The sequence below is a fragment of the Pelecanus crispus genome, chromosome 2, assembly GCF_030463565.1.
Source record: "Pelecanus crispus isolate bPelCri1 chromosome 2, bPelCri1.pri, whole genome shotgun sequence".
Lineage (NCBI taxonomy): Eukaryota > Metazoa > Chordata > Aves > Pelecaniformes > Pelecanidae > Pelecanus > Pelecanus crispus.
The window spans coordinates 47,362,733-47,376,799 of NC_134644.1; the positions used below are offsets into that span (position 1 = coordinate 47,362,733).

General features: G+C 49.4%; 1 protein-coding gene across 1 annotated transcript in view; it reads right to left on the reverse strand.

Annotated features, from left to right (window-relative positions):
* Window positions 1-8,343, reverse strand: part of TRIM71 (tripartite motif containing 71) — a 57,498-nt gene extending 49,155 nt beyond the window's left edge. The window contains exon 1 of the mRNA XM_075706295.1: window positions 7,429-8,343. Within this exon, the coding sequence (XP_075562410.1) occupies window positions 7,429-8,343 (915 nt within the window). The remainder of the gene's footprint in view (window positions 1-7,428) is intronic.
* Between the last annotated feature and the right edge of the window lie 5,724 nt (window positions 8,344-14,067).

A 14,067-nucleotide genomic window follows, 5' to 3' on the forward strand; every position in this document is an offset into this window, starting at 1 on the left:
CATTTAAAGTTTCCAGTTCAAGTCTTAGTCACTTCAAAAATATTTCACCTACATACGCAGGAAAACTGCTGACCAGACATCATCCTATCCAACAAGCTCATCATCTGAGGTTTTAGAAATGCATGTTATACACTCAAGTGAAATAACAGGACTGGAGCTCTTATTTCTTACAGCTGAACATGTAACTGAATTAATTCTTGTGAGGAAGTGTCAGTATTGCACACATATCCAAGAGGCAGCACAGTAGGACAACAATGAACATGTATTCGTGAGCCTCATCTGTGGGTACTGAGTTTTACTCCTTTTCATATGAAACAGCTAGAGCATTCAAAGCTGGTCAGCATTTTTAGTTTCTAAGTAAGATTATTAGCTACAGACTCCATAGCTGAAATTTTTGTTATTTTGTTGAGCATTGATGAAGAGGAAGAAAGAAGTAGCTTAGAGTCAAAAGAACTTTAGGAAAGAAGTACTACTCCTTTATTAGCCACATACAATTTCTCCTCTTTAAGATGTGAGGGGGGAAGGGGAAGAGAAAAAATTGTCTGAAGTGATATTGCATAGTGAAGAAGCTTTTGAACTCAAGTTAGAAAACAGCAGATAGTATTGCTCAATTCTTTAACGTGTTTTTGTTCTATTCCTGTGACTTTCAAAATCGATTTCGATGTACAGGCATAACTTGTTAGATAAGAGGACCAAACCCATCTTACCCACACAGCCCTTCAACAAGCACAGCCAGAAAAAGTAGAAAGCAGCCCATGGAAGGAGCTGCAGCTCAGCCCATGACGAGAACAGCTAAAACAAGGACATACGCCTAATGTATTTTAGGATCAGGGACATCCATTCATTACATTAACCCATACTTGCATTGCCAAGCAATAGTCTCATTCCCATCCAGTATTTCTACACTTTAAGACTCAGAATGATAGGGTAAAAGCATTACTAAAAGTTATGTACTACATAATTATGATCCAAGATTATATTTGTAACTGCTGTATTGAAAGTGGATTACAGCTAAAGACAATAAACCCCTTCTGTGAAATCTTATCTGTGGTAACATTAGTCTTGCATTTGGTGCATTGTTCATACAGCTTAAGATCTGTGCTCTCAACTCATCATGATTCTTTGTCTGATGGAAAGACACCAACAATTTTGCAGGAAGGAAGGGAGGAGAACTAGGAAAAGACAGGGTCAAGACAGTATTGAAAGCAGAATGATACCTTCTTAACTTGAAAACAGAGGAACTAGGTAGTTTTCCTCTAAGGAAGCATGGTCTAGCAAGCATGTTTACATGCTCTGAAGATTTAGCTGAAAGGAGCAACTCCTACACATGATGCAAGATTTCTTCACTGAATCAAAGCAGAATTCAATCAGACTCTCCAGGTTATGAGAGACACTTCAAGACATCAGTTTTAGCAAAACTGAAGTTAAAGAAAATTAAGTTCTCAGTATACAGTAGACTAGTTCCATGCCTACATATTTTATGCACATCTCTAGTCCTATTTTCTCAAGAAAGTTATTATAACCTCAGAAGTCTGTGCTGCAGCCTGCAAGTTTCTACTGTATTGATCCTGTTGGTTTTTCAAAGATGTTCTCAAAGTAAAAACAGTCCATGGAAGTTGCCTGAACAGACAAGGCATTTCTGTTTCTTCCAATTTTTACTCATTGGAAACTATCTGAAGTCATGTTTAATTAGGCCAGTAGTGTAATGATATCGGATTATCACCAGGAAAAAAAACCAAACCGCTTTGCAATATTTACCCTAAAATGTTCGGTATGGCTTTAAAGCTGTTTCAAGCCCAGCAAAGTTCTCATTCCAAAGAAAAGCAGTTAAATAAAATACTTTTACATACAGAGAAGAGCCAGGAACTAAAGGTATGCTGGGGAAGGGGTAGCTGAAAAGAAAGTAAGGCACAGTAATCTAAGAGGTGACCTGTTTAGCACCAGATATCTGAACATTATTTTAAGTGAAAAAAGTGTGAAATTAGAGTTTATTAAAACCCTTTGTCATTCCAAAGATGTTAAGTCCACGTTACATAGACCATGTATGAACAAGATACCTCACTGCCCTGCTTTCTTCACCAGGAAAAAGTTAGAAAGGAAAACACAACTGTCAAACTGAATCAGACATACCTGCATATGCATTTGATATCAGAAGAGAGAAAACACAGTATGATAAATGAAGGGTGCATCAGTATAAAGAAGTATATGCACAGTTTCTTACATATACTGAAATTACATATTTCTCTAGCTCACGTGCACATTCTCTTATAAAGCTAAAGCTATAGCAGCCACAACAGCTGCAACACCATGAAATACTACGTATTAAGACTGGTGCCTCCAGGATGCACTCCTAAAAGTTTGATCATTTTGTTAGGAGGTAAAGAACCCTAACCATTAGAAAAAGCCTGCATCACATTTGTATTGCTTACTGCAGTTTCATATAAATAGCCCTTAAGCAAGGAGACACAGAAGTGGGGACACAGGCATATTCCCTTTGTGTTAGCCACTGTTTTGGTGAGATAAGTGGGCAGACAGTGTTAAGAGCACCATGGAGTAAAGCTCGGTATTTGGCAGTGATGGCAAGCCATTACACAAAAGAGACCATATCTAATCTACCCTTCCTTCCTAGCCACACTATTCCTCCTTTTCCCTCATACCAGTTCAGTTTGTGCCAGATTCCTCTGCAATTCAGATAAGCTTATACCAGTGCTAGAAGAAGGAGGGGAAAGAAGTTTTCTACCATGTTAAGCGAGGTAAATTGGCTCACAGAATCATCTCCTGTGTGCATAAAACCAAGGCTGGAGAGAACAGAGGAGGAAGTGAGATGCCCTTCTTTGAGCAGCCATGGGATGTTAAGACAGCTCACTCCCTACTGTGAAACCAGAGCTTTACCCTACATTAGAGCAGCTTAGGTATAAATTCAATCAGCAAATTTAGCCAAGGTACCAGATAAGTAGCTTTCAGTTCAGCTGACAGTTATGTGTTTGAATGCCTTCCCCTATACATACACAAGCCTTCAAAAGTTGCATCTTTTATAGTCTGCAAGACAAAATAAGAAGCGTGGGGGTTTTTTGTAGTCTAAAAAGACAATAAATTCAGGATATGCAACTCCAGAATTCAATCTAGCAATCTAATTTTAGCCAGTCTTGTCCACATGCACTGATACCCCCATGAGCCATTTCAACTCACTAAACTAGCAAGAAGCTTCTGAGTTTGTGAATTAATCTGATCAATGAAGAATCTGACTAAAGCCAGAAGTGATCCAAGAAGGAAAGAACAGTGTGGCTAAGGGCAAGGGGAGAAAACTTTAAGTCCTTTCTTGCAGTGGGGAGGAGCTGTGGTGCTTACCAGGTTTTGCATTGTAGCCTGTGAACCACTTCCAAAATGGAATCTGTAAAGCAGTGAGAACTAAGGGGTCACAGACCATTAAGTTGACTGAATCTGGCAACTCTGCACTTTCCCTAGAAAGTGTTAGAAGTCTGCTATTGAAGTGTTTTGACCATCCGCCACTGTTATCGCCAAGTGATACTAAAGCATGTAGCAGCTGAGAGTTGGCATAAAGGAAACCCCACATTATTTAACCTAAGACTTATGGCCTTTCCAATTTTCTGCAACAGCGAAGTAATTTGAATCCAGGTAGTTTATCCATGCAAGCCAAGTATCTTCCAGCTGTTCCAGCATTTTCTAATCATCTAGCTTGGTTTGTAGCCTATTATTGAGAATTCTATGAGAAGAAAAATAGAGGTGCTCTTTCAGTCCGAGAGGTGAAACAATCAAGCACACTTTGACATATCAGTTAGCATATTTGATTTAATTATGGGTAAGACTAAGGTAAAACCTTTTTCAAGTTTAAAGTCCTGTTCTAGTGGCTTTTATGACAACAACATCTAGTTACTACTGTAATGTTAATAATCCTATCCATGCAACAAACATGGTCACACAGAAGAAAATGTTCAGGGTTGCAACACAAATATTGCTACATTTGTAGAATGCTTTGAAGCATCTGACAGATTAAGCATTTCCCTTGCTGCCCTGATAGCATTTTACATCAGACAGCAAGGTTCCAAGTGGTAAGCAACCATACTGGGTTTCAACAGCAGCTCTGTGACAAAGAAAGGTTGGCTTTTGCTTTTTTGCAAGATTAGTTTACATTCCTTTCATGCATTGTTGCAGTATTTGCAGGCACTCTCCACCCTGAAAGCAGTGCCCACTTTCTTGCCACTACAGTAACAGTCAATATTCCCTGTTAAGTTGTCAGTGACTGCATGTACTCATAGCACACAACAGGTTACTGTTGTTTTACAGGAGTCAACAGCTCACCTGAGAACAGAACCAACTGAACTAAAAAGAGACTGCTCCAGATGTCCCGGTAAAGAGCCAAAATCTCCATTTCTCTGCACTGAAGAGGATGAGCAACTACATTGATCTTGTCTTGCAAATGCTTATCTGTAGTCTTGTTTTGAGATGTGGAACACCCAGTAAGTAACCACCCACAGAGCTATTTCCCTCCTCACTAGAGGGACTCTCAAAATGGGGGTGGAAGGAGGAAAAGTTATATGGAACAGACAGTGATTTCCAGGAGAAGGGATCAAAATACCAGAGAGAAACAGAACCAAAAGGTAACAAGTGAAGTTGTGATGTTGGAAGGACAGGAGTATCGTGTTCTAGGCAAGGAGGTAGAAAATAAGGGAGCCAGCTGCTTTGGCTCAGAAAAGCCTGAGGGACAGGGTCAAACTCCTTGTAACTCATCTCAAACAGGGTGAGGAGGATACATCCTAGGGAAGGAGAACTCCACATCAGAGAGAACTACTATTCTAGCAGCTTACAGATGAGAGCTGCCTGTGCTCAAACTTACCTGCACGACATTAGTCTGAGGGAATATCCTGCTCTGTCACCAGCTTTTCCCACTTACATCCTGAGCAGAACCAGAGTTTATAACTGCTAATATTAAGTTTTCAAACTGCCATTCCAGCCTCGCATTTTAGGTTTGTTTTTACACTATTAGACAGCCAAACAAAGTACTTAGTGCATCACTTAAAGTACTCTCTTGGAAGGCTGCCTGTCTATTATCGTTCCTTTTATGAGGCTGTAAATAGCATTCTTCGAATTAAACAAGCAATAACCCTCACAGTTTTGCAGCCACCCTTTCTCAAAAAAATTGTACAGCTCGCCCACATTTTTAGTGAAAGTGAGAAAGATTTATAGTATAAACTGTTCCCAACAGTCACAGTCTCTCACAAACATTTCCCCTTGATTGAATAATAAATACTTGCAAATACTGATCAGGCACACCCACATTAAGGAACCACCAAAACTCACTAATCAAGAACAGTAGCAGATCATTAATTCACAGAATAAAAGCCTTTCTCAACAGGAGCTGAAGGCTTGAAAATGCTCACTTGTTTTAAAACAATTTCTAGGTCTACAGGACACAAGGACACCCAAAACCAATCCTAAGAGACATGTACACTTTATGTACTCTTTTCAAAGCACACTGTTGAAACTAAAACATTAGTTATGTAAAACAAATTAAAAAGCTTTTTTATAAGTTACTTCTAGAAGAGCTGTTTGGTTTAAGCAAGGCTAGAATATCTTTCTTCCCTTTGCAATTTAAGCTTGTAAGTCTACGAAATACCTTGGAGCTCCTGTCCCAGCTACTCTTCACCAAGTGGTGGTGAATACGTCTTCTTTAGAAGTTGGATACTCTACACTACGGCCAACAGCCCTCCATTGTTTCATTTTACACACTTCAACAAAAAGCTTTATGATACTGAGAACAAGAACTAGAAGCTTTCTAGCCCATACCACAAGTCCAAAGTTATACTCCAAAATGAAGGCAGAAACACAGCTTTTTTAGCTTATTAAGAACACCATGCTTCATTTTATTCTGGCATTCAGTATTACATATGTTCTTTAGGAAACCCACTAGCAGTAAGATACTTAGATACCACAAAAAGCTGTAAGCAGCCCAGCTGCCAGTAAGGCAGGTTTTTTTTTTTTTTCTTTAAACCTCCTTGCCCCTCAAGCACACCCTACCCCCCCAATGTCATTTTAAGGTTTTTCTTTTTCCACAAAATACCTACTTGCTCTGACACTAGCAACTTTAAGAAATGAGAAAAGCTCTTCCAGAGCTTTCCAGAAATTTTAAGGGTACAGTAGCGTTAGAGGAGATAGAAAAAGCATCCTTGCAAACTGAAGACAAAGGCATCACCACATTTCACTAGGCTAAACGCCTTCACGTATCAGTGAAGCAAGCATCCACAGAAAACTCTTGTACTACCCCATCCTCAGGAGGGCTTTTCCCCTGAAGCGGTTTGTTGTGTTGTCTGATTTCATACGGGGAGAAAACTACCTCCAGCACTGAAGTTACTGGAAAATTCCAGCAGAATCCCCCGTGTTGACCCCCAGAGCAGAAAGGGGGTGGGGGACAGCAGACCGCCATTTTCCAGTTTCAGCTGAAAAAAAAAAATCAAGTTTCAAACTATCACAGCAAGAAACTATGTCCCAATGAAACTTAAGACACTTCAGTGCATTTTGAAGAGGCCGCAGCCTCTTTTAGGTGCGTGAAACAATACTTAGGATCATCAGAAACAAAGCTTGCAAGCAAAGTGTTTTAAATGAAGACCAAGTTGCCGGGTTTATGTATCAGTAAAGTTCTCATTTGCACCACAGAGGCAGGTAAAATGTTAATCAAGAGCAAGAGATGTAGCTGGTATAGGCAAGGGTGAACATCTTTCCTAACTTTGACTGCCTTCAATTAAAAAAAAAAAAGGGGGGGGGGGGGGAGTCCTTTCCTCGGTTACAGTTATCTTCCCTCCCTGTTTATTCGTTTCCTCTTTCCTCGATGGGTTACACGCCGAACGAACGCGGCACAAAGCAGGTTCCACGAAGTAATTTAACTTCGCCAATGTAACGCCTCAGAAACATCCGAGGGCTCGGGGGACTCCAGACTTTCTTCCTCTCCTGCACGATCTCCGCGCCTCTCGCTACCCCTCGCTACGCGCCCAAGCCCGCTCCCTCGGCAAAAGGGCAGCGGCCGCAGCAGCCCCGACGCCCCCGGCCGCACCGACGGCCGCCTCCGGGAGAGCGGCTCCCGCACCTCGCAGCGCCCCCCTCCCCCCCCCCGCCCTCCTCACCTCCTCCTCCTCCCGGGCGGTGCGCCGGGGGACGCCGCCGCCTCGCCGCACGCCCTCCCCCGGGCTCCCCTCAGGCTAATGTCGGTCCGCGGCTCCCGCTCGGCCCACCCCCGGCCCCCAGCGCCTCGGCGGGCGGAGGAAGCGCCGCGGCCGGTGCCCGCCGCCCGCCCGCCCGCCCCTCAGGGCCGGCCCGGCCGCCGCCAGGGTGCGAGGCGGGCGGGGGCCCTCTGGCGCCGGCCCGGGGCGGGGAGCGCGGCCGCCCCCTCCCGCGTCGCGCCGCGCCCCCGCTCACCTCGTCGTCGTGGTGCTGGCAGTAGCTGGCCCGGTCGGGGAAGACGGAGAGGATGTTGTAGGGCGAGGCGGGGTAGGGCGGGCTGAGGGCGAGCGGCGCGGCGGGGCCGGCGGCGGCGGCGGGGCCGGGGGCGGCGGCGGCGGCGAAGCGCTCGATGAAGTGGTCCTTGGTGAGGCGGACGCGCTGGTGCGCCCGCACGCAGTTGTCGCACAGGTGCTCCTGGCAGTCGAGGCAGCGGGAGCTGGCGGCGTTGCCCTCGTCGCAGGAGCTGCAGCGGGGCTCGCCCTGCCGGCTGTGGGGCCGCCGCAGCAGGAGCGCCGCCGAGCCGCCGCCGCCGCCCGAGGAGGAGGAGGAGGACGTCGAGGAGGGCGCGGCCGAGGCGGCGGCGGCGGGCGAGGAGCCGGCGGCGCGGTGCGGCGGCGGCGGGCGGCCGTGGTGGCGGTTGTTGCCGCCGCCGCCGCCGCCTCCTCCTCCTCCCCCCGCGCCGGAGCCGGCGGCGGGGCCGGCCCCGGCGGCGCGTCCGTTCTTCTGCTCCTCGGCGGCGGCGGCCACGACGACGACGTCCAGCAGGTTGCTGAGGAGGAAGTTGGAGGAGGGCAGCGCGTCCATGCCCGAGGGCTCCGAGATCACCACCTTCTGGTCGCAGATGGGGCAGCGCAGCTTGAGCGCGTCCCCCGCGCCGGGGTGCCGCTGCGCCTCCAGGCACTGGCGGCAGAAGGCGTGCAGGCAGGGCAGGACGTGGAGCCGCCGCGGCGGGCCCCCGCAGGAGGAGCCGCCGCCGCCGCCCCCGGAGGAGCTGGAGGTCTGCGAGGAGGACGAGGAGGTGGAGGAGTTGGAGGAGAGGGGAGCCGGCGAGCCGCACATCTCCTTGCACAGCGGGCAGATCTGAAAGTCGGACTCGGGGAACGAAGCCATTTGCGATGGGCTCGACTCCCCGATGGGGAGGGTTAAAAAAAACCAAAAAACAACAACAAAGTATCCCCTCCCTCACAAGGAGGAAAAAAAAAAAAAAAAAAAGACGTGCGGGCAGAAAAAAAAAAAACAGAGACGGGGGGCGTTTGGAGAGGCGCGGGGAGAAGGTAGTTCTGCAAGCGGCTTACGAGCAAGCTGGCATCGATCAGTAGTTTTGCCAAGTGGGATCGATCGGCCGGTTTTGCAAATACGGCGTCATCGATCCGGCGGTCTGCAGGGAGCTGGGTCCTCGCCTCGTACCTCGCTGCCGCCGCTGCCGGGCTCGCTGCTGCGGGGGGGAGTATTTTTGGTATCAAGGTGTAGCTGTCCCGTTCTCTCTCAGCAAATGGATCCTCTCTTCCCTCACATGTACTTAGCCCCCGATCCCCCGTTGCATTAGACAAATTGTATCGATTCCCAGACCGGTCGATACCTCACACAGTCTTCTCATTTCCCCCTTGGGTCAGCAGTTTGACAACGTGGTTTGGTTACTTGTCTTCTTCCTAAACAGAAAGTGCATGGGCGCCAATCGCCCGATCCCCACCGCGTCCGGCGGGGACCGGACCTCTGTCCGCCGGGGCTCGGCTCCGGTTCCCACGGCCGCAGGACGGGGTCGGGGCGCCGGGGCGGCAGTGCAAGTCCCTCTTGGCCGGGCGGGGGGCAGCAGGGCTTTAACTCAAGTTTCGCTCTTTCTTCTTGGGGCGTTGGGCTTTTTCCTCTTTTCCTTTAAACCTGTGCTTGTCGGGGGGGAAGGGGAAATTTCGTTTCAGTTCCCCCCGCCACTTTTGCAATCCAGAGCAGCTCTAGGAGAGAGAGAGGCACTGAAACACAGTGGCCAGGCAGACTTCTCCGGCTCCAGTCCTCCCCCGCCGACGCCTGCTCCACCACCGCATGACTTGGGGGTGGGGATGGAGGGCGGCGTTGGTGCCCACCCCACCGGCAGAGACTCACGCTGGCGGGACGCGGAGGAGGAGGAGGAGATGGGAAAGGAAGAAGAAAAAGGGGCTCCGCGGACGGCTGCCGGAGAGCAAAAGCCCCTCTCGCCCTCTCGGAGCCCCGGCTCCCGCCTTCCTTCCAGCGGGGCTCCCCCGCGGGGGGCAGCGCCGAGCCCGCAGCGGCCCCGCCACACGCGGTGCGGTGCCCGGCGGCTGCGGGGGCTCTCCCGGCCGGGCCGGGCCGCTCAGCGCCGCGGGCTCGGCGCGGCTCGCACAGGCTGCGGCCGGGCAGAGGAGCAGCGGCAGGTCCCCGCCGGCCGCCCTGAATTATTCATGGGGGGTGTATTATATTCGCTCGCACAAATTGGAGCCGCTGTGCAATGCTATCCGAGAGCGCTACGCTCGCCCCCTCCTCCTCCTCCTCTCCGGTTCTCGCTCGCTCTGAGCCCCTGCAGCGCCTAGGATCACATTTCCTTTGTCATCTCGCCTCTTCGCGTGGTGTTTTATTGAGAAAACAAAAATAATATAAAACCCGAAGGAGGGCGGGGGGGGGGGGAGGGAAAAAAAGCAGCAACAACCAAAACGCCCGCCCTCCCCCGCGATCCGCCAAGCCGGAGCCCACCGGCCCCGGGGAGTGAATTAGCAGGAATTACTCACTGATGCGGCAGCACCGTCCCGGGCGGCGTGGGATCCAGGCAGAGCCATCGCGCCGGGCGCCTTCCCCCTTGCCTGGCGGGGTGCGGAGGGGCAGAGCCGGGCGGCCCGGCCCTTCGGGGGGTGCTGGGGCGGGGGGAGCGGGGGGGGAGGCTCAGGGCGGGGGGCAGCGCATGGCCCGCCGCGGCTGGGCTCGGCGCGGCCCGCAGGGCTGGCGGCGGCGCTGGCTCCGGCTCCGGCCCCGCTGCGGCCGCCGGCACTGGGGCGGCGCGGCGTGCGGGAGCCTTTTAAGCTCCGACGGCGCGGGCTGACTTCCGCCCGGCTGCGGGGGGCGGCCGGGGGGCGGCGGCGGCGGGCAGGAAACATTCGCCCTCCTCCTGCCCGACCTGCCCCCATCCGCCCGCGGCCACCCCCCACCCCCCCGCGATTTGTTAATATCGCTGGTTCCAACCCCCCACCCCCCCCCCCAACCCCCTTCGCGCTTCGGCTCAGCCGCTTGCCACCCCCCCACCCCCCTGCTACCCTTTTTGGGTTTGAGATGCGAGCGGGGAAGGAGCTCCGGGGCCGTTCTTTGAAAGCATCGGGGCGTTAATGCGGCTTTAAACATTAAGGCACTCGATTAATTGTTTTCTTACGCCCGGCCGCGGGGTGAGCTCCGGCTCCTTTCCGCGCCGTTGCGGTCGCTGCCGTGCCCGGGAGGGCGAGCCCGAGCTTTGCTGCTAGCCAGGGGCAGGCGTTTCCTCTCCTTTAAACTGACGCGATGAAGTTAGCAAAAATTAGCGGCGATGCCATTTGCGCCGCGACCGAACTCTCGCTAAAACCGCGACGATTATTTTGTTTTAATGAAACGCCTCGCGACCAGCGACTGCTAAAGGGAAAGTTTCAGCTGCAGCACGACCGAGCGGCCACCCTCTCCTTTTAGTGGGGCTTGTACCAGCAAGGGAGGACGCATGGCATTTTACCCTTAACAAGGGAACTGGAAATGCTGAAAAGTTTGAAAACGTGAAACCGGCTCGGGGATTGGAAAGCCGAAGAAATAGGAAAAGGAGTACGAATTGGAAAAGGTATCTGCAGGATTGTGAACGAAAGCATTGGTAAATAAGCAAAATAAACTCAAAACAAATTAGTGTTAACTAATGGTAATAAATTTTCAAAAACACCACAGAAAAGGAAAACGGGCCGTTAAAATGAATTGAACGATGTTCCTCCTCTGTTTAGGCCTTAGACGTACAAACAACTAACGCTATTTGGGCCTTAGACACGCAAATAACACTAACTTACATTGGCTACTTAAAAATAAAAATGTCTTTTGTCTTTTGCTGACAGGCACGAAGCACAGCGACGAGCCATGCCTGTGAGGCTCTCTCGCCAAAAGCCCTGCAGAGAACTGAGGAACTGAAGAGCGCTACCGTCCTCATGCAAGATCGAGCAACGGGAATCGCTGATGAAGTCCATGGGGCAACAAACGTGCATGAAGTTGTAAACAAGCATGAATATTTATTATGCCCCTCAGTAGTATATTCAGCTGGGAACTTGCCTTATGTATCGCTAAAGGATTTGGCTCGGGGGCTGTGTCCTTTATATTACGTATCCATATGTTCACATTTGAGCACGCAGGTGAAACCCACCACGGCTTTGACTAGCAGAGGTCAAAAAATCATCGAGCCTTGCCTCCGCTCTGTTCGTCTGGCCTGTGGTTGCCGCAGAGGGTTATGATGCTGTAGAGCTTGTCCTTTTCCAGATGAAGCCAGTTAGTTGTGAAGAACGGTAAACTCCCCAAACAACAAACGCGCAGTTGGTCTCTTTGGGTTTCCCAGATAACGCTTTCCACTAACTCCCTCAGTAGAAACCGTCATCTTTTGCGTTCAGAAATATTTTAATTGGGCAGAAATTCCCAGATGCATGTCTCCAGGCGTATCTGACACCCCTGCCTTCCTCAGTGACAGCTGTTTGCTTTCCAGCTAACCGGCTGAAGAGGGGAATTCTGCGCGTCCATGCTTCAAATGGCTCTAACGGGTTCACCAGGCTACCTATACGCTGCGGAAGGTCCTTTTCGCTGACAGGATCCACTGTGTTTGTGCCAAAGCTCCCGAACCTCGTTTACAGCTTACACCCTCCCTGAGCTTGTAAAAGGCTATAAGCAATTCACTGTCCCTGAACAGTGGGGTCCTTATTCCCCAGCTGTCATCCTCGTATTTGAGCACCTCTGTCTTTCTAAATCAAAGTCCTTCTTTTCTTCTCCCTCCACCACCACCGAAGGAATGCCACATTTCGAGGCTTCCCCTGATTATGGATGGCTTTCTGTCTTCGTTATGAAAAACGCTGAAATAAAGCTAAAGGGAATACGCCAATATTACACTCTGAAACATTAGCTGCTGGAGCATTTGTGTCCTCAACTACATGGCAGATAGCACCGTGCATTTTTCTGCTTAGTGTATTGACTCGACGGTTTTCGATCCAATTAACTTGTTCTGCTATAAAAAAAACCCCTCAGCTCTCCTCAGATACAGCAAGGCCTCAATATATTTCATTTGTTTTCTAAGCCGACAAACACGTGGGTGAATAACAGCGCGAGGGCGATAGGTGAAGTACGAGAGGCTTCTGGTTCCTCGGCAGACAGCAGGATGAGAACTTATTTTTATGATTTTTCCCTGGGAAGCTAGTGCTTCGCGCTTACCCTTTTTGTTTCTTAAAAACAAAAGAACAATAGCTATCCTGGTTAGCGGGGCTATTGTCCCTCTGTGCCAAATAAATGAAATCTTACTGCTTACGTGAGCGTCTGAGGCATTTCTCTGCATTCTGCTCGTTCTCCTTTGTGTCGCTCTGCTGAGGTTTCTCGCATTTATTCCCTTCTCTCCAGTACTTTTCACACCCGTTTCTCTCATCTTTCTTTTGTCCTCCATTCATACGCTGTTGCTGGTCTGAATTTGAAACAGTGTAGTGTGTACTAAAGGCAAGCCCATCATTTAAACTGTGTTGAAATCATAACTGTGTCAAGATCACATCAGAACTGTGTTAAAACATTAACCGTTAAAAGATTCTAACAATGCTAAAATCTCGGCATGACTGGCCAGATCTTCAGACACCTAACGAGCATCAAAATAGCTCTGAAGATATGGGCCAACTTCCACCTAGTTGGAAAATCTCTATTTGGCAACATTTGTCTGTCCTTGACTAACTGCCCAGCCACTGCAGCTAAACTATGCATTAAAAATACATAATATTTTTTTTCCTTTCCCCCCTTTTATTTCGGTGTAAAATAGGACATTGGGGCAGAAGGCCGCACCTGAGTCATTCTCTAGCATCTGTCAGGATGTGCTTTCCACTGCCCGTACTTGGAAGCTTCATTTGCTTGAAGGAAAGCATCTGCTTTCCACCAGCAGCACTACAGCACAAACAGAACGGTGTTCCTGCCAAAAGCAATACAGCTGGAAAAGCCAGGGGTCTGGAGGTTAAAAGCTTTGTTAAATAGAACCAGGTACAGTAATTGTGGGTTTGGGGATATTTTACTGTAATTTTAGAGGCAAACATTCACATAAGGAGCTCTCCCCTATACCACCTGTGTGAAACGGTCCAGCAGCCTGATACTGCTTGCCCTGCGCTAAGGCAGTGTGCAAGCTCAAAGCTCAGCAGAGCTTGTGAACAGAAGTAGCCGAGTAGCTGGTGCAAGTCCCTGAACGTGCACAGGTAATAATAAACGTATAGGGCTGAACTTCTGTGGTCATTGTTACTGTTTCACGCCTCAGCACCAGGAAAACGTTTCCATCTCCAGTATTGCTATACCAAAGAGGTCCGCAGACATAAAAAGCCAGGACAGTGGTTCATTGCTTCAAGTTCTGCATGATATTTTCTAGGGATTATAAAGACCTAAACCTCTCCCTGTCCTGGTGGCCCCGAGAATCCCCTTCCTTCTTTATTTGTTAACAGTTACAAAGAGGCAAGAGGCACAGCATTGCATTCTGCTTGGATCTTTGCCTTCCACGGTCAAGAATCCGACTAGTAAATCAATGTGTGAAGGGAGCGCTTCCAACAGGTCCATCCACAGGGAAGGGCTTCAGCAAGACCTTGATGCTGGCGTAATCTTTGGGGATTTCACATT